The sequence below is a fragment of the Chelonoidis abingdonii genome, chromosome 9, assembly GCF_003597395.2.
Source record: "Chelonoidis abingdonii isolate Lonesome George chromosome 9, CheloAbing_2.0, whole genome shotgun sequence".
NCBI classification, from domain to species: Eukaryota; Metazoa; Chordata; order Testudines; family Testudinidae; genus Chelonoidis; species Chelonoidis abingdonii.
Window position 1 is genome coordinate 57,789,289 of NC_133777.1, and position 24,472 is coordinate 57,813,760.

Genomic DNA, 24,472 nt, shown 5'->3' on the forward strand with positions numbered 1-24,472 from the left:
TAACTCACTACTTTCTTCAAGGTCCCAGTTCAGCAAAGCACTTATATTTGCTTAAGTGCTTTGTGAAAGGTGCTGGCTGGATGACAGCGGAAACTAAATTACTGATGTTAATCCATGGAACAGTTACAAAGCAGTATGTTTCCCACATTACCCTACTGATATACATCAGGATGGTGAGGGGGTAATTTGTTTTCCATTGCCCATTCAATCCTTTGACCTCTCTTGAGAAGAACAAGAGGAAAGGCAGCTAGTGCCAGTTGTGATTGTTTTTTTGTAATGTGGACAGCTGGAACTAGGCAGAGATCACCAGTTCAATAGATCACTAGCCCCACAGATCACCAGTGCTGTAAATCTGATAGTGAAGATTTTCTGTCAGTGCTGACTGGAGCGAGAGTCAAACTAGGAGAGACCAGGTCTGTGTCCCATTACCTGTACTTTTGGGCTGGTCTACACTAAGGGGCGGGGATCGATCTAAGATATGCAACTTCAGCTATGGTATTCGCGTAGCTGAAGTCAAAGTATCTTAGTTTGACTTACCTGGCCATCCTCACGGCAGCAAGTTGACTGCCGCACTCCCCCATCGACTCCTCTTACTCCTCCTGCCGAGGTGGAGTACGGGCATTGATTGATGAGACCCGATAAATCAATCCCCGATAGATCAATTACTACCCACCGTTGTGTAGACGTGGCCTTTGAGTCATCCCTTTAAAAATGCATAAGGATATATTAACCAATGCAGAGCCATCCATTCATTCACAAGGAATGTTCTATACAGTCTAGCAGCAATGCATAACTTCTCCTAACTAATGAAATTATATATTAAAAATAAAATTGCAAATGCCAATCAAACATATGTTTTTTAGTATGTAACAAATTCTTATTTGTGGTTTTTTTTCCATGTGTAATATAATATAACTGCTTGTAGCTGTTTAAATTTAGTTATGCACACATCTTTCAGCAAGTTGCACATTTTTTCTTTCTTTTTAATAATCCAGACACAAAATATCAAATGCAGCTAAGAAGAAAAATGTGAGTAATAAGAAAAAATAGACAAATCTAGAGTCTGTTATATGCAAAATACCAAATTAAATACTGGCGTGTTAGATTTGTTTGTTTTTAATGGCAGCAGTAGGAGCTGCCCAGGGTGTTGAACTAGTAGAATTATTCCTAGCAGAGAAAGATGGCAGGACAGAGTACAAGGGGAATTGCTAAAGGTGTATGCTAAATGGAATCTAATCCAAGATGAGCAATGAATAACTGCAAAGCATCTTCAGATTTGTGACAAATGTGTCTGTGTATAGTAATAAACGATTTATTTAATGCAATGTTAAGGTTTCAGAGTTAGCAAAGTTTAGTGATAAAGTCATGACGTGAAAATTTACTCTTGATGTATGCATTATAATACAATACAATGCACTGTAATATAAGTGCAGATTTTTCCTACAATTTTGGTGGTACCTTTTCATTTTCAATAACTAGAGGCCAAAGGAAAACTTCAAATCTGAACACCCCTGACCTTTTTGAAATCTGGATCTGAACTTTCATAGATTCATAGATTTTTAAGACCAGAAGAGACCATTATGATCCTATACTTTGTTCTTGCTGTGCTTTGACTACTTCATGATCATTTCTAAAGTCATCTGTGATCATGTAATTAGTGACTGTATCTTAATGCATATGCAGTAGATAATTGTCAAATGCCTGTAACTTTGGTAGGTTCAGTCAAAAACCTAGCAAATGTCCTCAGTGAGCCCTACATCCATGGTAGGTTTCAAGCTTTCCATATCAATTGGTTTTGCGGTAAGCTTGTATTCTGGGAAAAATAATATCATGGTTAGACATTTTTTTTTAAATGGGAAAAAGTGGATTAAAATTGACAAGTTAGTCAGAACAAATTTAGAAATCAAATTTTTAAAAAATCAAATCTCCTTCTAGCCATGACCCAGGAGGAATATGTGAGCCCAAAGGGAATTTTAAAAAAGAAAGTTAAGTTGTAGGGTGCGCTATTCAAAGCACCAAGGTGTCCATTTCCCCCTTTGAAATTCATTGGGAGTTGAGTGCCTTAATCTCTTAGGCTCCTGTGAAAATCCCAAGTGTTAGAAGTAAAAAGAGGAGGCTTGGCAATGTTACCTATGAGGTGAGTGGGATTGAGTGTCCATTGCAATATTGTAATAAGGTGTTTTTGGAACTTTCTGAACAAACATGATATGCAAAAATGCATACAGATGTAAGATGCCATGCCTGTTAAGCATCTGTGTGTGTGTGTGTGTTTAGGTTTAGAAAACATGCTTTGGGTTATATGGAGGAAGTATACAGTTAAGAAGTAACATTGAAAAAATGTTAATGTTAATGTATCACAGAGTCAAGTTCTCTGGAAAAAATAATAATCAATAGTTTTACACTGAAATTATTTGTTTAATAATTAGTGATGAATTAATAATGATTGGGTTAGGGTTTGCCTGGCCCTTTCATGTACCTTTTTATCACTCTATGGGTGGCTGTAGCTGTTGCACCCTGCAGCATGACCAACAGACTTCAAGATATGCTCTGCAGCCCGCCTCAGGACCATTGACAGGGGTCTAGGAAAGGCCTCCTAGCCCCCATCCTCTTTGTCAGCAGTAGGCTGTCACTATTGGTATATAAATCCCAATTGGGGCACGCAGATGTGAAACAGGGTGTCCTCCCTGAAGCACCAAAGTTTGAAAATTGAGCCATGCATGTCTCATATTGTTCCTCTGAGAAGCAGTTTGTCTAATTCACCCATTCCCCCTTCTCTCTGCTCACACCCTCTCCCACTGTGTGTGTGTTTATACGGAAACAAAACAAATCTGGAGTGGAGGAGAAGAGCTTTGAGGAACTACCATGACTTCATCCTGCTCACTATCTTTCCCTCCCCACCTCATCCCTTTCATCTCTCTTCACCATTTAGATTGTAATCTCTTTAAAGCAGGGACTGTTTTATTATGTTTGTACAGCACCTAGCGTAATAGAGCCCGGACATGATATGGGGCCTTTTGGCACAACAGTAATATAAATAATAATGAGCATTGAATAATATCATTAGTGCTTCCAGGATAGTTCCTGCTCTTCATTTCATTGTGTAACTGTGGTCCAAAGAATGGGGCTAATAAGTGTCTATTTCATCTCCCATCATACAGTGTTCTGCTGAATGTGGTGCAGGAGTCAGAACACGGTCAGTAGTTTGTATGACCAACCATGTTAGCAGCTTGCCACTGGAGGGCTGTGGGAATAATAGACCCTCTGAAACAATCCCCTGTGACAATGGACCCTGTGTGGGTAAAGTGGAGTGGTTTGCTGGAAGCTGGAGTCAGGTGAGTTTTACATCGAAATGATATATTTATATTTCTATCACCAATTTTTTATCTATACAATTTTTTAAAGTGGGAAAGTATTTTGGTTGTGCACCTTTAGGACTAATTACAAACCGTCTGTTTATTTTTTGTTCAGTAGCTGTGATATATATTTGCTGTCATTTTCTCCCCCTGTTTTTTATTACTTGGGAGAAATTACTATTACACTTGGATGAAAATAAGATTTTTGTTTCTCTGCTTCTCTACTACTACATTTGTATCTCTCAGCTGGAGACATAAATCCAGATCTAGTTTCCTTTGTGTCACTATCACAGAACGGCTGGGGTTTATCCTGCAGAGGAATCCTCATGTGACATAAACCCAGCAACCAGCTCTTAGTAACATTTCCCTCCCCCACGATATGGGTGATATTTCCTGGGTAGACCAGAGGCGGGGTGGGGGTATGGCTGGAGTACACTGCGCTGGCCAACAAAGCTACCAGTAGAGGACTATTCTAGCCAGCATAATTTAAATCATCCCTTAGGCTGAGTTAAGTTACAACAGGGGTTTGTTTGGTACCAGGATCAGAAGCATAGACAGTAGAGTTAGAGCTACCCACTACCCCAAATCCAGGTTCACAGTTCTCATTTGATGACAACTAATACGATATTACAAATCTTTAAGGTAAGTGAATTATAAGCAACAAAAGTTAATGAAACAGATGTTTTTTCATGAAATGTTCCTTCATTTTCAAATAAAAAATGATAAACATAGGCTATATTCCTGCAACTTTCTTGGAATGGTATGTTTTTCATAAGATATCAGGCTGTCTTTAATGATAAGTTTTTCACCAAATAGAAAAAAATGCTGCCATTACACTTGAGATTTGAAAGTTTAATGACTGGTTTCAGTCACCAGTGGAAATAATTTGTTTAATTTAAAAAAAAAAAAAGTGGATAAGTTTTTGTACTTCTTTGCCACGGTTAAACGTGTTCAGTGATATTCCATTAGATAGATATAATAATAACCCAATGTTTACTGTAGAACTAGTTGATGATGCTCAACAAGATTAATTATTGAAGGAATTACAAAGGACTCTTCCCTACTGCCAGCCCCAGTTTAAGGGAAAATCTCCCTGTTTAGGTCCAGTCAACACTTTAATAAACATTTTCCTGGCATAACTATGTTAGTTAGGTGTCATTTTTGCCACCTAATTATTCTGGTTAAACCCCAGTATAGGTGCAGTTACACTGGTAGAAGGTGCTTTACTAAATCAAAATAGGCTATGTGGATATAAACACTTTTATGCTGGTATAACTATAGCTACACTAGTAGGATTTTGCTGCTCTAACTGTGCTGTCATAGCTAAAATGGCAAAACTTCTAAGTGTGGTCAAAACCTTAGTCTCCTTTTTGGAAATTGAATTAATTTGATTTAATCCCATTAGAGCACTGTACTTTATGAAGTATATATTGACCCAGCGTCCTCAGAAAATGAGAATGTCAGAAATCTGTGGACATTGCATCTGGCATTTAAGGCAGCTCGAAAACTCAAAACCAGCATTCTTCTCTTTGGACCTTTCATCGCAGAGCCATTGCAAACCCTGAACACTAGCAGGGAGGCATGTAGGTCACAGCTAAAGCACTAAGCATGAATAGACAAAAGCAAGTGCTAAAAACAAAAGTTCTTTTTGGTTTGGCTCCCCTGAGTTCTGAAGTGGCAGGTGAAGAGAACAAAACTTGGCAAGTGGCCAGCTCTCTGGTGCTCTTGTACTAAGATAAATTCTTCCCTTGTCCCACATCTCAATGTTTCTTTTCATTCTAATGGAAAAATATTGCTCTCGGTGGTAGAGGAATTTCAGAAGCTGTCAACTGGAGCCCAAAGAGTTACATCCCCTTTGTGTGGACTTTTATATAACCTCTAGAGGTTTTCAGACTGCTGGTACCTACATTCCATCAGATTATTAGGGAAGTGCCTCTTGGCTGGACCTGTAGTTTCAATATATCAGAGATTTCAAGATCCTCTGGGATGATAAAGGATGCTTAGATGGAGATTTAAGGCTCCTATTCTGAAAATGCTTTGAAGTCGTGAAACACAATATAAATGCTAATTGTTGGTATTTTTAAATAGTCACAATAGACAGTTTTAAAAGATGTTTAAATGTAATTGTAACCATATTTGAAATCTGTGTTGTATTACACAGAGTACTCTGTACACACAAATAGGAGCTCTGCATCTGCTTCTGCCCCCATAGAAGAGAAGGGAGCTGATGTTGCATACAAGCCTTACATGGCAGTTTTCTTGCATGTCAGGCTGCATGGAAATACCAACATCCTCCCATTGTAACTCTCAGGAGCTTTTGAAGTCAAGTGACATTACCTGAGAGGTTCAAAATGTACCCAGCATAGTAAATCTAATCATTCTGGGTCCTGCACATTTTTCCAGCAAGAGGAATTTGGCTGTCAGCAATCAAATAACAAATCACAAGCCCTTTCATCACAAAATGCCATTTTTACCACATATAGGGCTTTCTGTAGAAAAGGTGTGATCAGAAACAATACTCAGATTGTTAATGTCCAAGCGAGTGCCAACAAACACGGGGACCATGAAGAAATGACCTGTACAGGCGTTGAAAAGAAAGCAACTCCAAGATAGCCCAGCTGTCAGTATTATCTGTACATTCCGTCAGAGCAAAGACTGAACTCAGAGGGTCAGTGGGACAAGAAATAGTTGTAAGCCATAAGAATGCTTCTGGTGCACCATCCCATGTTCAGATATGATTCTGCCCAGAGGCCTTGTCTAGACATTAAGCCACAATGGAGATAGACTAGAAGCTTGAACATTGCACACATGAAATATATTATTTGCATTTTTAATCTGTGCGGCAGATGTCTAGTGCAGGTACAGTATACTCAGGTACAGCCGAAACTCTATTATCCAAGCCTTGATATTATCCGAATCCCTTCCTTGTCCCCCCATGTACTTCATGCTGGGGGACAAGGAAGGGATTCAGATAATGCAGAGGTTTGGATACTAGAGCAGAGACCCCCTGGCCAGGACTGCGAGGACAAGAACATGCCCCGGGCCATGTGGGAGGCCACCCTGCTGCTGGATGGCTCCTGCATGTTCAGTACAATAAATAACATATTTAACAACCTAAAAAGGGAAGGTGTAGAGTAAGGGGAGACCTGCATTGATTTAATAGATCTGAAGTATCTGTGTTCCAAAGAACAGAACATCTCTGAGAATAACCAGAACACCTCCTTTAAGAACAATGTGCCTGTTTTGTTGCTCTCCCATTTAGGTTACATATAGCACAGAAAACGGAAGACACTCTTTCCAGCAGCTTCTAGTGAACCCTTACTGAGGAAAGAGAATCCCCTCTATCTGAAAACATTACTGCACCTGTAACAGCACTTGCAGCTCCTTTTCTGATGGGTGATGGCTGTTTCCTGTAGCAAATTCTCTCAGGCATTAACAGCATTTGAGGATATTGTCTGTTGTTGTGCCTCAGCTTTTCCCCTGAATTCCAAATGCTACACGATTTTTCCAAATCTCCCTGTTCTTTGATCATAGGCAGCCTTCCCTTTTAAATGTACTCAGGCATCTGAAGGGTACCTCAGTGAATTACTGTCAACCTAAAGACATCAGAAAAATTGAACTCTGGACGTCAGCAGTTGTACAGAAAGTACACGGACCTTTTACTTCTTTCCCTAGGCCTGTTCAGTCCATTTGTGAGAGTTCAGTTACACACAGTGCTGCAGTTGGGAGCTAGATCCTAGTAAGAGGATACATGCTGCTTTACAAAGCTAATTGCAACCAAATCATCAGTATGTTGATGGGTGTAAATAGTGGGTATTTTGTGGCTGGGAGTGGAACTTGATGAGGGTATTAATATCTGCGTATATCATAGTTACAGTTAAATAGTCTTTAGATCTCCCCAAGGTTGTACATGCAAGTGGTTTTCTTGCAGAAGTGGCTAGAATACATTCTCTACAAAGAGAATTCTTCTTATTGCAGTTGAAAATATATTCAGAATCACACATATTGCTGTGCACACAGTTTAATTACTAGTTAATGATCAATCCTTTTATATTGATTGACAGCTGTTGCTCAAGTCCTGAATGTTCAGACCTGTTGTGAAGAACAGAAGTTATTATGAAATAAAATTATACTTTTAGCTTTCACAACCATTCTCAAGAAAATCAGTAATAAAATACTACTGGGACTCCAAGTGATTTGCAGCAGACTTGTCCTTTATTCAACAGATTGTCAGAAACCACCTCTAAATTACATTATCTAAGAGCTATACCTACCACAATGTTTTAAAAAATCAGAGTTGGTATAGAATTTCACTAATATCGAGACAATGCAGTGGTTATTGCCTCAAGACCTAAAGCTGGGAAGCAGTAATCCAAAGTTTTAAATCATAAAAGCTTTGTTTTCCATTGAACACACATATTGTGCAGTGTATAAGTTGAGGCAATGTTCAAGTATGTGTATTGAAATGGAAAAAAAGAGCATTTTAATTTTTAAAACCAGCTATTGAGTCTAACATGGGTGCCATTTTGGATTCATTTCTAAGAAAATTTCTACCTATGCCCATTTTAAAATGCTTAGACAGTCCCTTTTCTAGGACTTGGCTACTGCATTCAAAGCAGATGAATCTATCATCAATATTAAACAGTTAAATCATCTAAATTAATCTCTTGCAAAAATCAAGAATGTCTTTCATTTGTTCAGTTTTTTCCTGATTCCAATCTCATTTACTGTGTGGTAACTCAAAGGTCTTAGCAAATGTAATTTATTATTTTGTACTTATACTGAGTCCTGTGGTAAACCTTATTCATAATCTGTGCATGTGTTTCTTTTGTAACTATTCAGGAATAGAAGAAAATCTCTCTCATATTTCACCCAGCACACATGTCAAAAATTTATTAGTGCTACGTATCCTTGCAGTTACAGTAAAATACACAAAACAAGGATCATTTTACATAGTCTGCGCAAATAGACAAATGTTGACGATTGTGATTATTGATTACAAATTGGTAACACAGATGACCTGTTTCATAGCTTTAACTACACAGCTGGTCTATCTAGAACTAAGCCAGAGTTTTAGTCTCTCTGAAACATGAGATCCCAAATTTCACTTCAATTTCTGTGTCATCCCTGAAGGTTCAAACTGCACCCAAAACTAAAAATCTCTTCACTCTTATCACACAAAGTCTCCACCCTAACAATGACTAGTTTGAAAAGATGATACTGTGAGGAATTTGTATGAATTAGTGGGAGTGGAATGGAGTGGCTGGACAAGTGGAGGTAGCATACTGCTGAGTTTCTAAAAATGCAGAAGATACTGTGCAGTGCTTGTCCATTAATATAGTGTGTGTTTTTATTTGCCATTTCCACGTGTTTTTCTTATTTCACTGACCTATCACAACTTGGTGCCTGTTGTCCTTGACAAACTCACCACTCTGACTTCTCCATTGAGTTAAACAAGTTTAAAACAGAGAAAATGAATCAGAGCTATTGAACATTGGATCACATTCTGCTTGTATAAGCATACTGACCCTGCTGAAGTTAATGGCAAAACTCCTGTTGACTTCAACAGAACCAGGATTATAGCCAGAAATTCCACATATAACTGCTTCTCTCTGCAATAGATATAGTATTATCCTAAGAGAGTATTAGCTCTATTCCATCCAGTAAAAGGAGCGTGGTCAGGGCAGCTTCTGGAGCTTTGGCTGACTATTAAAGCTTTCTGGGTAGAATCGCTGAAGGAGGGGAGTGGCAGGGATGTTTTTATATAGCAATTAAAGAAAATGCAGCTACATTGTTTCTCCTGTTGTTTATTCTGTTCAGTAGCTGATTTGCTCACGTTCTTCCTGATAAGAGTTTGACACAGTACCCATCTGTGTGCTGTTAAGGAATTATATGATTGAGCTTTTGCTATATGTGCATGTTAGCCTAGGTAAACTGTATGCTGATTTTCTCAACACGCCCTGTACTTTTTCATTGGTGCCAAGGTTTTTGTGGTTATCTGGTCAAGGAATCACAAATTCCATGCAAAACATAAACAGAATCTCCATTATTAATAACACTCAATTGTTTTAGGCCAGAATAAGCCTTTGAAAATCATACCCCTTTATGCAACACCAAAACCAATATGCTGCTGGAATAATCTTCTAAAGGCCTTTCAAACAATGCCAGGAACCGTATCGTGTGTATTTAACCTTTAAACAAGCAATAAGGGCCCATGTGAGCCAAATTTCCATTTCAGACTGGAACCAACGCCACCTCACATAGATATGTGGAAACACTGAAGGAAAACCCTGGGAGATTCAGGCGTTTTCTGAAAACCGCGCACACTATGAGAATTTGTAATGCTGCAGAATTGAACTCTAACCTTCAAAAGATTAGTGATTATAATCCTGCTTGAATCTGGAGCAGTATCAGTGAACATGTCCCTCCCTTTCAAAAGCAACAAACAAACAAAGAAGTGTGCTGGTAGCAACACATTATTGGATTTCTCTAGGAGTACTGATTGTAACCATACCAAATAGGGTATTGCCTGACTGGATCAGGTCCAAGGTGCATGCCCTGTACCCTGCCAGTAGTCAACACCAGATGCTTCAGAGGAAGGTGATCCCCCCTCCCCCTGAAAGCAGATTTGGGGTCCTTCCAGATAACTGGGGGAGTATTTCTATCCCATGCAGTCCCAGAGAAGCCCTCTGTCACCAGGACAGGATTGGCAGCATGCTCCCAGCCATGTAACCATAGAAGAACTGGGTTTCCTCTTGACCTGCTCTGGGCATTACACTAGTTGCCTTTTCCCTTGGGGGCTGGGTCACGACTAGTCTGGGAGAGGTGGGGTAGGTTTTTTGTCTTCCCCACAGCAGGTTTGGGACCCAGTGGTAGTGGAGCAAGGAGGGTTATGTTTAAATGTCACACCTTAGTAAGTAAGACTTGCGGCAGATGTCTAGTGCAGGTACAGTATACTCAGGTACAGCCGAAACTCTATTATCCAAGCCTTGATATTATCCGAATCCCTTCCTTGTCCCCGTGTACTTCGTGCTGGGGGACAAGGAAGGGATTCAGATAATGCAGAGGTTTGGATACTAGAGCAGAGACCCCTTGGCCAGGACTGCGAGGACAAGAACATGCTATGGGCCATGTGGGAGGCCACCCTGCTGCTGGATGGCTCCTGCAGTAGCACAGGAAGCCCTTTGCAGGCCTGCGGTCATGGGAATGAGCAAGATGACCTAGACAGCGGAGCTGCAAAGGGATCCCTGTGTTCCTGCAGGGCCTGTTACACTCAATCCCTACAGGCAGAAGGTGCTGGGAAGGCTGGTAGGACAGAAGAGATAGGGGCAAACTGGGGGGCTCCTGCAGTGGATGCTTGCAGGTGGCAGTCCCCATATGCCCCCCAGCTCCTGGGAATGTGAACCACCGCCCCTCCTGCAGCAGGCTGAGGGCCTGCGCCCCGGCAGCTCACAGTCCTGGGAGCCACAGAACCTGAGCATGGTGAGGAGAGAGCCGGGGGGCACGCCTGCCACCGGTCTGGGGTCCCAGCCGCCGGCACTGCTCAGCCTCCTGCCAGCCTGGGGTTCCGTTCACTCAGCCGGCAGTGGGTTGAGCAGGGCCAGTGGCCAGGACTCGGGCTGGCAGCCGTGTGCCAGGCAAAATCGGCTCACATGACAAAGGAAGTTGCCGACCTCTGATGTACAAGATTGTGATTAACATCCCTTAGTATTCTTAGGATATATCCTAACAAATAAGCTTCCTGATTTGTGCCTTGTTCAGACTGCGCCTGTGATCCTTATTTCCAGATGGCTGCCATAAGCTAAATTGGCTCCTAAAACCTAATGAATAAATATAGTGTTCTCAGCGTTTATCCTCAATGTTCCTTTTCACAGAGCCTCACAGAAATTTGTATCCCATACTGGCCTGGTTCAAGTTATACGTTATCACATTACGAACTTTAATACCAGCCATGCTCAAACATAACAAAATGTTTCTTTAGAGTGGAAAGCCTCCAACTTATTTCAGTTTAATATCATGGACCGATATTTTAGTTTAGTTAAACTGTGTTGTCTCAGCGTTTAACCTAAGTTTCCTATAAAGTTTACTTTATGAGCAAAATCAATCCTTGTGATAAAAAGTGTGCAATAGTTCTCAAGACAGTGGTAGACCTTCCTCTTCCTGTAAGTAAGAAAAAGAAATTGCCATGTAAATATACTATGCTGAGACCAAGTACAGAAATCAAACAGCTCTGAAATGTAAAGATAAAGAATCCTGTGTTTACACCTTTTGCTTCTTTACTTTTAACATAGCTTGGGAAACTAAGCTAATGGTGTTGTCATGGCTTTAGTCAGAGTATCCTTTTTGGTTTGGTTTTGGTAATGTTCACATTTGTTGGAATTTCATTCTCTGAATTCAAATCAACAGTTACAGCTGTCATATCCTCTACAGGAAACACAAGTTTCCTGATATAATCCATTCAGAACGTGATTTTTTTTAGAAGTTTATTGGGGAAAAAATGTTTTGTTGGCTTTCAATAAATCCTCCAACTGTATTTCTGATAACCCTTCTTCATCACCTGCTGAATAAATGTAGTGGATCTTCCATTGCTTCCAAGTGATCTACAGTGTAGGTACTGCAGTGCAGGGAGCAAACTTTTCAGAACTAAGTGACAGGATTCTAAGTCTCGTTTTCAAAGTGATGTAGGCATTCAGGAGCTTAAGGGGTTTTCTATGCAGTTTTTATGTTGCTTTATCTATGCCAGTCTAGAAACGGATACAATTAAGGTGGTACAACTACCTAATGAGGATGCAGTTGTCCTAGTATAAAACTTCTAAACTGACATAATTAAAGCATTGTAAAAACTGTGTGTAGACCAGCCCTAATTCTCATCTGAAAGTCAACGAGACTTAGGCTCCTAAGTCACTTAAGCACCTCTGAAAATTTGACCCTAATTTAGGGTAACAAGACTGGGGGAAAATATTTTTTTTTACTATGTTGATTTTAAAGAAGATGTGATTGTTTCATAAAGACTCATGTCTTACGAACAGTTTGAAAGGCATGCTTTTTAAAAAGTACTTCATTTTCTTTTCTCTTTCCTAGGCTTCAATGAAGTTAATGTAATTGATGCCCCTGTAAAATGCTGAAAATATGTAACTAGATTAGGTGGCTTTCTGAGCTGACAAAATATTACTTGTTTCTGTAATCTTTTGAAGCAAAGCTTTAGCTGCTTCAGTACGGCAAGTGTAAGGATTTATTTTTTTAAACCAAGTAATCCTGTTTCCTTATGGACAGTTTTGAAAAATGTACTTTGTCACCCAAATAAATAAATAAACAATGGAAATCTTGTGTGTCATTTGTTTACTGGCTAGCCATATGGAACAGTACAACGAACCTGTAAGCCTAGAACTTGCAAGTTCTTTCACAGCGCTCAGCTGATTGCTGTGCTCCAGCAAAAACGTGACAAAAAGCTATATAGCCTTGAGCCAGTGAAGCACTTAAACACAGGCTAAACATGAAGCATATGAGTAGTCCCACTGATTTTTATGGGACTACTCAGAAGCTTAATTATAAGCATGTGCTGAAGTGCATTGCTGAATCAGGGCCTCGGGGCACAATTAAGGTTAAGAGCTATGGCTAATATTTCCCAGGGCAGCAGTATTTCAAGTCCACTTTTCACCTGCAGTTTCCTAGCATAAAATAAAGTTGGACTGTGGGCAGGGCATAGGAAAGAGTGAATAATCAGGTCTGCAGTGGTGGGGATGAGAAAAAAGATCTGCCTCAGTTCAGGGGAGGCAGGGAACAAGGATGTACAAGAAGACATTAGAATGTTGCAGTCCAGATTTGTATCCAGGGACTTGGAGCATAAGAAAACCAAGCTTTAAAGCTTTCTCCTTCAGAACATTAATAGTTATGAAGTGTGACTATCCTTCTGGTGGCACAGAACGCTAGTCTAAAATGCATATTTAATTTATGAGAGTAGCTAGAGTACGTGACTAGAATATAAGAGATATGCTGTTATGTGACATCCACTACTCTTTCTGTTCCCTGATGCAGTGTTCAACTGAATGTAGCAGCGGAACCCAACAGAGAGAAGTCATTTGTATTAGAAAAACGGAAGGCAGTTTTGATGTGTTGAACCCTTATGAATGTTCATTTTTGGAAAGACCTCCCAGCCAGCAGCCCTGCTACCTCAAACCCTGTGGGGCTAAGTGGTTTAATACAGAGTGGAGCACAGTAAGTCCTTTTTTCGTTTTCTATATTCAAGCCAGATTGGTGCGTCTCTGACCATCTCCTTTGTATTTATATGAAAAGCATCACATGGGGAATAATATTGACCTTGAAATGAGACTTCATATTCTCTGCACATGAATTATATTGTAAATAAAACCTGCTTTGTGCTGTCTCTGGGGGCAAAGCAGCTGAAATCTTCCCTACAGGGACAGCCAAGGAGTCCACTAAGAGAAAGGAATCCCCAGGTTGTGCGGCTGCCTCTGCATCACCCATGTCCCCTTCCATATAGGGAGCATGCTGAGGAAGAATGGAGCTCATGCTGTTTCACCTGATCCTTGTCCCTATGGGACCACTGCAGACAACATAATTTAGAGCAGTCTTTTTGCCGCTTATGGCCCCCAGCTTGTCCATGATCAAGGGAGCAGAAAAATGGTGTAGCACTTCCTCCACACTCCTAGATCTCCTCAGCTGCAGTGAGGGTAAACTAATGTGGCATTTAGTTAATCAGATAAAAGAGAATGTACACATCTTAAATGCTATGGAGTCAAGCCAGATTCCTTTCTGTTGGGAGACTCTTCGGCTGCCCTGTAGGGAAGATTTCCAGCTGCTTTGCAACACTGACACAGCATGTTTAATTTATAATATAATTCATGTACAAAGATAAAGTTTCACTTCAAGGTCAGTAGTATTATCCATGGTACTGTAGGCCCATTGCTTAGGGCCATGCTCCTGGACTCATGTGACTACTTCAGAATTTAAATTTTATATTTTAAAAAATTGTCATGATTGTGAAAACTCAGTTGTAAGCAATACAGTGATTCTGCCTGAGTCTGGACAGCCTGAAAAAATAGCTTGGACTGTCACATTCATTTTAATTGTTAGCTCTGAAATCCACTGCTTTGAGGGGTCCAACCAATACCATCCCAGAAGAGAACTCTGGGCTTGGGGGGTCCTTGTTGCTGTCACCTGGGTCTTGACTCTACCGGGGGTGCTCTAGGCAGAGGTAACGCTCCAGACATAGTCCTGTGTATGGAAAAGTGAAGGCTGAGTCTTTCCTTCTCTAGGGTAGACCCCAGCCTGCCTGAATAGAGGGAACTGTGGTCTGGGCAGTACATAGGCTCAGCCTGTCCGAAGAAGAATTGGTGAGTCCTTATGAGGTGAGGGTGAGGGTACTTATGAGTGAGAATCCAAGTTGGTATAGGGCTAGAGCAGGGGTCGACAGCCTTTCAGAAGTGGTGTGCCAAGTCTTCATTTATTCACTCTAATTTAAGGTTTTGCGTGCCAGTAATACATTTTAACATTTTTAAGAGGTCTCTTTCTATAAATCTATAATATATAACTAAACTATTGTTGTATGTAAATTAAATAAGGTTTTTAAAATGTTTAAGAAGCTTCATTTAAAATTAAATTAAAATGCAGAGGCCCCCAGACCGGTGGCCAGGACCCAGGCAGTGTGAGTGCCACTGAAAATCAGCTCGTGTGCCGCCTTCGGCACACATGCCATAGGTTGCCTACCCCTGGGCTAGAGTGTGTGGGCTGGAGAGGAGGGGACACTTGGGCTGTGCAAGGACCCCAGATTGCCTGTTTAACCGAGAGACAGCAATCTGGCTTTCTGTTGTCCTCCAAATGAACAGTGAGCCCCTGTCCTCAGCACTGTGTCATTAAACTGGAAGAATGGAGAAGGCTCTGCAGAGAATAGTCAGCTTTGCGTGACTGGTAAATCTGTGAATTAAAATGCCTGAGAAGTTTTATGAAATGGTCAGTCCATTCCACAGTGGAACCGGCATTTGATTCCTAAGAAATAGCTAGAAAAATACTTCTGGCTAAATTGAGAAATCAGAAATAACTCAACTTTAAATTCTTATAGACACCGATTTTAAAGTGATGTAGAAAGGAACTTATTTAACAGATATTAATGTCAGTGATTTTTCTATAACACTAGGTTAGAGATCTTACCACAGCTTTGCAGCAGCACAGCCATCAGTCACAATATGGTGGTTCTGTGGTGTGTGATTGTGGTTGTAGCTGCCCATTTTAATCAATAATGCAACAATGCTCCCTTCTGCAACTGCTTATCAGAAAACTACCATTCTTCCAGTTGCTTTTTGATGGCATTTTTTCCCGACGTTTCTACGACAGAAAACAATTGCAGTAAAATTGATTAAATTAGTTTTCAGTTGCAATTTAGTACAATCAAGGGTCCGTGAGGCTGACTTGTGTTAGTTTTTTCCCCTAAAGAATATCCCTTTGTGACTGTGAATTTAAAATGATCCTGGGGCAATATTTATTCATGATATATGGTGTAACCCTTCAAGAAGCTGAACACCAGCAAATCTAATTTTAAATTAAAAGGGAGTAGAGATTTCTATTCAGGGTTTGGCTACCCAGGAAGGTATTCTGCAATAGTTATTCCTGATTAATTTCCTGTCTGGATGCTTTTATTCTGGAATAAAAGTACTTTAATCTGAATTATCTTGATTCAAGTGGATCAAACTAATTTGGATTAAGGCATTCTTATTCTGGGATAAGAGTGCTCACACAGGGAGTTAATCAGTAATAGCTATGCCATTTTAAATCTATAACCTATCTTAATCCAGATTAATTTATCTATGTAGACAAGCCTTCAGACCCTTTTTTCATGTCTATCACTGTGGAATCTCCATCTTTTAAGATCAGGTCCATATCATTTAATGTTCTTTCATTTGTTTAGGTTGTATACTATAAACTTATCAATAGGCTTAATAAATTAACCTTACTAATTATGGGTAATAAGCTTTTCTGATATTGTTGGGTTTATCATGGCATGATCTAGCAAATCTTCCTATTTACCTTAACGGGTACTAGTTAGACTCTTATTATGGTCAATTTCCCTTATTTTCATCATGTAATGAATTTGCACTGTCACTTGTACAATGACTAGAAATTTCGGAGACCCAGCTCAAGAAGTGCCTAATACGATTTCTTGCTTCCCAGGAAAAATTGCAGAGCAATGTGTGTGCTCCTTTCCCACACTGTCTGCCCAATGTGCAATGCAGTGGTCTCTAAATGTTCTGGAATGTTCAGGATATATCAGGGAAATTCCCCACTGAGAGAAGAACATGTCATTACTGTTGAGCTGAGTGAGACTTGCTGTGAGGATGTTTGTAAGCAGTATTGTAGCTTTACATTTGCTGCTGGGTATGAATGATACAGGAAAGAAGGGCACCACCAGGGCAAGAGTGATTTGGAAAGGGTTTAAAAGCTTTTGGAGATTAGGATCTAAACCACTCAGCTACTGGTAGAATTGATAGCAAACACATGCTGCAGCCCACTGGAGTTAATTTACCAGTTTTTATTGAGATTATTTATGGAATTATTTTAAGATAAAAAAGAACTTGAATGGAACCTTCAAGGTGTGCACATACCATAGCTAAGTAAACATGTGATCTTCATATTGTAATTTTGTCTTGCCTCATCTGTGCAATTGTTTTTCTCATCCATCCATGTATGTAATAATTCCAGTAGTACGGTCCAGTATTGTAAAAAATAACTACAAGTGTAGTGCTCACAACTATGAACGTTTCCATTGCAATCACTGCAGTTCCCCTACTAGTAGTAACTGTATTCATTAGTCAGTGTTGGCATGATCTGATTACTTATTTTGAACTTCTTCCATACTACGTCTTTATTTTTTTTCTGCAAAGTGCCTATCCCAATTTGAGGCACTGTACAAATAATAAATAACATCACTATAGAATATCAGGGTTGGAAGGGACCTCAGTAGGTCATCTCGTCCAACCCTGTGCTCAAAGCAGAGCCAATCCCCAGGCAGATTTTTGCCCCAAATTGCCCCCTCAAGGATTGAGCTCACAACACTGCGTTTAGCAGGCCAATGCTCAAACCACTGAGCTATCCCTCCCCAGCACCAGAGCTCTCTCAAAAAGCATTTGGGAAGTGTTGCAACTTATTTTCTAGTTTTGGATATAATTTGAATACAATTCCAGTTTTCTATGCAACTAACACAAAAGAAGGCTGCCCTCTAAACTGATATAACTTGGCATAGACACATTGACCTCAGAGAAGCTATATTGATTTACCCCAGTTGAAGATTTGGCCCACAAAATGTAAAGAGAGCTAACATTCATGAAACCAATGTTCCCGAAAAACTACACCATGTTAGGAAAAAGTAATACTACCTGCAGGAATAATATCAGTAAAGAAGATGCTGCTTGTCAGAATAAATAGAAATTAGCTGTTTATAAGGTTGTTGGAAGGTATCAAATTCTATATCTTTCCAAGTGTTTGGAGCATTTTGTTTTCTTTTGTCTGCTTGTTTTTCTTAATGAGATTCCCAGCTGACCACATCTAATAAAAGAGAGAGAGGGCATTTTCTGTCTAAACATTTTTTACACACAGACCAGTAATCCCTGACTATCACTGGATATGTGGGAAAAAAAGGGAGAAACCTTGCATCCTGGCGATGTTTCAGGATGGTACCTGTAGTGACTTTCCACTAGTTATTTCACTGTAGATCAAAAGGTAGCACTTTTTCTTTCCTTCCTTTCTTAGCATGTATGTTTCTGAATAATCCACGAAATCAACATGAATGTAAAATTAAATCTGGTAAAGATGTTTTTCTTGCCACTAAGTCTGCACTGAAAAATGACTATTAAGTATTTAGCATTGGAGAATATTAAACAGCTGATACATGCTGTACTTGGAAAATTAGTTCTGCAAAAATGGAAATGTTTTTACAGCTGGAACTAATAATATTCTATTAATTAATCATGCATCTTGAATTATCCCCCAGTTCTTTGTATATATCATGTTTCAGTTGACCGCTGGGTGATGAGCAATACCAATGAACTGTCCTTAGCATCTGTGTTAAGCCTGGGATGCCTGAGTGGGCTTTTATTGGAGGTCCATTCCAGGGAAATGAATGTAAATGATCAAAATCAAACGTGAAAACTCCAACTATCTTCTCAGTCCTTCAGTGAACAGATAAGACAGAATATAAAGCTATAGGGCCTGCTTACACCAGATATGAATTTGGCCCATTATATCTGAGTATAATTATTGCAAATGATGTATTTTTTCTGTTACTAAGTGGTTTCACCCCTTAATTATATTACCCAGAGCATTAAGAAGTTCTGCTTTCCAGGATTATGGCTTTATTTAAAATTAAGGGACACTAAAGAATGATGGATGTGCTCCAGTTCCCAAAGCAATCTGATATTTACCTTAAAACAGTCTACAACAGTTGGAACATCACTGAGAGTAGAGCTTACTGTGCAGAGAGTGCCATGTATCAACATTTTTCAAAGGAAGCAGGCCAGCTGATGTGCACCAGTGCCACAAGTGACTTTGATTTCATATATCTTCCCAACATAGCTCATCTTTGACGAAGTAGCTTATTATAATTATGATGAGAAAAATCAACATTTGTCTGAAAATGAAAACCCAAAACTCCAGTGTTTCCTCAGAAGGACATATAATGTGTTTGACAAGCACTTAGATAACATCTTATTAAATGCTGTAGTTCACTCCTTTCCGTGGCTTTAAATCAAATCCAAAATGACAGTTCTCTGTGTGGAGAGCCCACAGATCCCTCATTTTGATTTTCCTTCAGCAAACGTTTAGTCAAGCGCCTTTGAAAGTAATATGATTCTAAATCCCTCCTGACATTTTTTTCCCACATGACATTAAGGATAGAAATTGCTTTTTGTTTGTCCTCTTGCTTGCATTGCTCATTTATCTGGCCACACTTAGGGCATCAAAGGAAAGCAGAAAAGAAGGGGGAACACTTTAGCCACTTTCTTTCAGAGGCGGAAACAAAATAAAACAAAGCAGCTGAGCAGAATCCAGATTTCTCCCTGTAATTGTTTCAGGGGTGCTTCTCTGAAAACAAAAATGCATGTTTGGCTCTCAATAAAATCAACATAAATCCAGAGTAACTCAGCAGAAGTCAATCTAAAATGAGACCTAGGTTCAGGTCTGTGCTCTGCCACAAACTTCCTGTATGACTTTGGTCAAGCTGCTTAACCTCTCTGTGCCTCAGTTTCCCATGTGTAAAATGAGGCTAATGATATTTTCCTACCTCATAAGGCTGAGGTTAAACAAATTATCAACTGAGGTGCTTTCAGATGTTCTGATGAAAAGCACTATATGAGATTCAAGTATTATTCCTGCTGTTATTTTATGTCAGTGGAATTTCTTCAGATTTCTGTTGATGTTGCTGGCAGCCAATTTTGGCCAAAGTGAATATGCATTAATAAACCATGTGGCCCAAGTTTTCGAAAACAACCTTTAAATGCATTCCCGCAAGCTAGTGGACACAGTCATTTGCACCCACAAAAAGACAGAATCTGTGTGTACAGATTGTATTTGCATGTGTTAACAAATTCTACCTTTGCAAACCCAAAAGATATGGAGCGACTCAATGGCTGTGTCTACAACATTGTGGGGGCACAAATACGAATCCTAGTTGAATACTCTGGCTTTTTACAAAAAGTACATTATGATTTTTTCTCTGATATAGTTACTGGTAGTAAGGGAAGTGTGCAGTTTATTATTATGAGATCTAAAGAGGGAGCTAAAATATCTTTATGCAATTAGTATCACTTAGAGCAGGAGGGAAGGATCAACCAGTGTTTAGGGCTCTATTATGGAGTTTGAGAGACTCAGATTCATATCCCTGCTCTGCCACAGACTTCCTATGAACCCTAGGCAAGTTATTTGTGTCTCTGTGACTCAGTTCCCCATCTGCAAACTAGGGGTACTTCTCTACATCACAGGGGTATTGTGAAAATAAATACATTAAAGACTGAGAGGCACTCAGATAGTATAATAATGGGGGTGATATGATATACGTGGCTGTGGTACTAGCAGTTTAGATGGCAGGTTTAAAATGACTGACTGATTTTCACAGGAAGGCACATCATTATGTAAAATCTTTTGGTGACAATGACTGGTGTTATGATGGTAACAGCTATTTTTGTAATGGTGGCAAGCGAAATAGTTATGCCAAAAAAAGATGGGGAAAACAGCCTGTGTAGTCTGGGGTTATTTCAATTCTAATCCTTAAAAGTGAGCCAAGGTTAATTGCATAAATGTGAAGCTTGGGAGCACTGAGGATCATACTGGTCAAAGTGGACAAAATCCTGAAGAACTCATTCAGACAAAACTCCTGGAGTCAATAGGGACTTTGCTTGAATCTGGATTTAAGGATGTAACTCAATGTAATTGGCCTTGAAAATCCCATAGCTGCAGGTACAAAAATCTGTGGCTTCTGGAGAGCTGATTTTGATGGAATACATAAATTGCCTTGAGGAGCTGTGATTAGAAGTTGGTAATGTATAGCAAGCCTATACGGCTGCAGGAAGTGCAGGATATAGCTGAAGAAAATTAAATTGGAATTCTTCCTGGTTAAATGTGCACGAAGGGAAAAGAACAACAGAGGCCAATGTGGTTCAATAGTGATGTAAAGACTAGAGCAGTGTAAACAATAGGCAGGAGGCTTTTAAAGTATCTAAAATATAAACTGTGTGGTAATGAAGAGAATGGTGAGATATATAAAAGTAAGCAGAAGGGAATAAGAAGAGTAATTAAAGGAGCCCAAAAAATAATACAGAATATAAAATTACAGAGAAAGTTTCTACCAAACTGTAAAATTGGTGGAGAATGTAAAGTAGGAAAAATAGACATTTATCTGTTATTGTTTTTTTAAGTAGAAATATGAGTTGGGCTAAGGATGACAAAAATGTAAACAAACCCCAGGATTAGATTTCCTGACAGGAGTCAGAGAATGGGTGAAAAGAAATGGAAATGATTTTATGGCAGACAAAGCATCAGAGTCAGATCACTGTCCTCTACAAGTGTTAAAGGAAATGAGGAAAGCTGTTAGTGAAAGATTAACTGATATGACTTGCTTTCCTGAAAGACCTAGATGTGGGAAATTGAATAACATTATTTCCAAAGAACTATGAGATTAGCCTGGAATCCTAACATTTTGGGAGGAAAGCATTAGTGACTTAGTAAGATTTAATAAGGGAACACTTAAAAAAAAATGTAATAAGGTCTAGATTGTACCATTTAGGCAAAGCAGTGATTAGGAAGCACTGTGAAGCTGTACCACCCAAAGGATACCCATGCAACTGTTAAAAATACAACAAATTAGTTAATATGTTTTATGCAAAAAATCTTAGCACCAAAACTCCCCAATTAAGACCCCAGCACATACAACATCCCACCTTCTGACACGCCAAATTGTTCAACCCTATCCATATGTAAAGCCTGAAAGAATACGCGAGCTTTGCAGCATGTCTAGTTTGATAACAGACAGTGAACAATAAATCTCACTACTCTGCACTGAAAAATTTGGTAACCTTTCACCATAGGCTGAGTGATGGGGCAAGGCCAGATGGCTACAGTAAAGTACTGAGAAACAGGTATGTTAGCCCCAGGCTAAAAAAAATCCCTAGGACCCTCTTAACCAAATGGCAGTTGCTCCAGGTTAATCAAGGCACCTGGAGCCAATTAAGACCTTTCTAGAAGGCAGTGGAGATAGCTACTTTAATTAGAACACCTGCAGCCAATCAAGGCAGGCTAATCAGGGCACCTGGGTTTAAAAAGAAGCTCACTCCAGTCAGGCAGGGAGGAGCCAGAGGAGAAGGAGCGTGTGTGAGGAGCTGGGAGCAAGAAGGCAAGGAGCTGAGAGTGAGAGAGTGTACTGCTGGAGGATTGAGGAGGACAAGCATTATCAGACACCAGGAGGAAGGTCCTGTGGTGAGGATAAAGAAGGTGTTTGGAGGAGGCCATGGGGAAGTAGCCCAGGGAGTTGTAGCTGTCATGCAGCTGTTACAGGAGGCACTATAGACAGCTGCGATCCACAGGGCCCTGGGCTGGAACCCGGAGTAGAGGGCGGGCCTGGGTTCCCCCCAAACCTCCCAACTCCTGATCAGACACAGGAGGAGTTGACCCAGACTGTGGGGAAGATCACTGAGGTGAGCAAATCTGCCAGGAAGTGCAGGACCCACCAAGGTAGAGGAGGAACTTTGTCACAGCTGAGAATGTCTCATGAATTTCCACTTAACCAAGAGTAGGGGACACACCACTCTGACCTCACTTCATACCTCAGGATCACCAAATTTCAGCAGACGGTGATGATGATATAATGCCTAGCTCTTATATTGGGTCTTTTATCAATATATCTCCAAGTACTTTACAAAGTAGTTCAGTACAATACTGTATAAATGGGAGGTCTTGCCTAGAATTAATTTGGAGTTATGATACAGGGTGGATGGTGTGAATTGCCAGTGTGTGTCTGCAGTGAAAGTGCTGAATGTTACATAATGTACCTACTGTAGGTTTCAAAAGCATTTACTGAACGGCCACATTCAAGATTGTGAGTGAAGAATTAATGAACTAGCTTTTGGGGAAGAGAGGCTCTCAGATGATATTGTGAGGTGGATGGTGTAAGAACCTGAATAGCATAGAACTGGAAGTAGCCTTACACAAAGTCTGTTGTGCACATACTTTTGAACTGCATCATGCACCACATTTCAAAATCTGCGCTGGGCTTGAGTTCAACTTTTCAGGGGAACCAGGTGGTTCACAGGTTAATAGAATCTTCAACATCTAGGACACCAGTTCAAATCCAGTCTTGTTTGTGGGTGATTGACAGCTATTAGCTAACGATGGCTATTTGGTGACTTGTGTGAAGTCATTTCCCTACTGGACAAGTGTCTGCATCACAAAGACTATCAGCATAGTTAATACTCATTCCCACCTTTCTGGCAATCTCGAGAGAGACCAAAGACTAAATAGACTGAAATAAGAGTCTTCAGCACGTGGACTGGACAGAGTTGGGGAGCTTGTAGTATTGCCCCATTTAATGTACCTCTTGTCTCTATAAAAAGACTTCAGCCTCCAAAACAGGCAAACAGACACTTGCTATGGTTGCCTCCATTGATTCCCTAGATTCTTTTTCAGAACAGTGGGTGTTGTCTGGGTTTTTTGCTCCGTGTCCCCTTTTGGTTCCCATGGTTTAAGTCTGTGACCTGGACTCCCCTTCCTGTTCTTTTCCATTTTTTGTCCCTGCTCACTTATTGACCTCTGTTCTTTAGTAACCTTCCCAGTCCTTATTTTTTGTTGTGGAATGGCTGCTAATGTTCCTTTTGGATGGGCACCCATTCCTACAGGGATTAGATAGGCTGATACCTTTTATGAGCACGAAATTTACATGAAATACTGGGGGTGAGGAGGAGGAGATGGGGGGGAGGAAACTTTTGCAGTTCTAGGGCATATGTCTACACTGCAGTTAGACACCTGCTCCTGGCCCATGCCAGCTGACTCAAGCTGGCATGGTTCAGGCTGCAGGGCTATTTAATTGTGATGTAAACATTCATGCCTCCCACCTCGCAGGATCCTAGTGCCTGGGCTCCAGCCCAAGCCCAAATGTCTACAGAGCAGTTAAACAGCCGGTTAGCCTGAGCCCCACAAGCCCAAGTCAGCTGGCATGAGCCAGCTGTGGGTTTTTAATTGCGGTGTAGACGTACCCTTAGTAAGACAAGGTAGGTAGTGATGGCTTGTAAGAAATTTGAAGGTAAAAACCACGTTATTATTTTATGGTACATTGATAAAGTACAATAAGAGAGTATTTTCCTCTCCGATGGCTTTCTCCTTTTGTTAATGCTTCTAGTTTAATACCTCAAGAAAAATACATTTTATTAGAGGTTTCTCATCAGCTATTATCCTATGTTGGCTTTTTGTTTCTTTTTGGGTGGCAAAGCTAACCACTAGTAGCCTCAGGACATGCAATTCTTACCTCAATGCATAGTACAGTATTATTTAAGACTCTAAATGCTAATTTAATGAAAATTGGTATATTCACATGTTCAGGAACCTAGGCCTTTATGCAAAGCAAAGCA

The 24,472-nt window shown here is 40.1% G+C and overlaps 1 protein-coding gene across 2 annotated transcripts in view; it reads left to right on the plus strand.

Moving 5' to 3' along the window:
- THSD4 (thrombospondin type 1 domain containing 4) overlaps positions 1-24,472 on the plus strand; it is a 610,875-nt gene that overhangs the window by 580,554 nt on the left and 5,849 nt on the right. For both annotated transcript variants that reach the window (XM_075069580.1, XM_032791936.2), the window contains 2 exons: positions 3,159-3,332; positions 13,389-13,568. In XM_075069580.1, the coding sequence (XP_074925681.1) occupies positions 3,159-3,332; positions 13,389-13,568 (354 nt within the window). The remainder of the gene's footprint in view (positions 1-3,158; positions 3,333-13,388; positions 13,569-24,472) is intronic.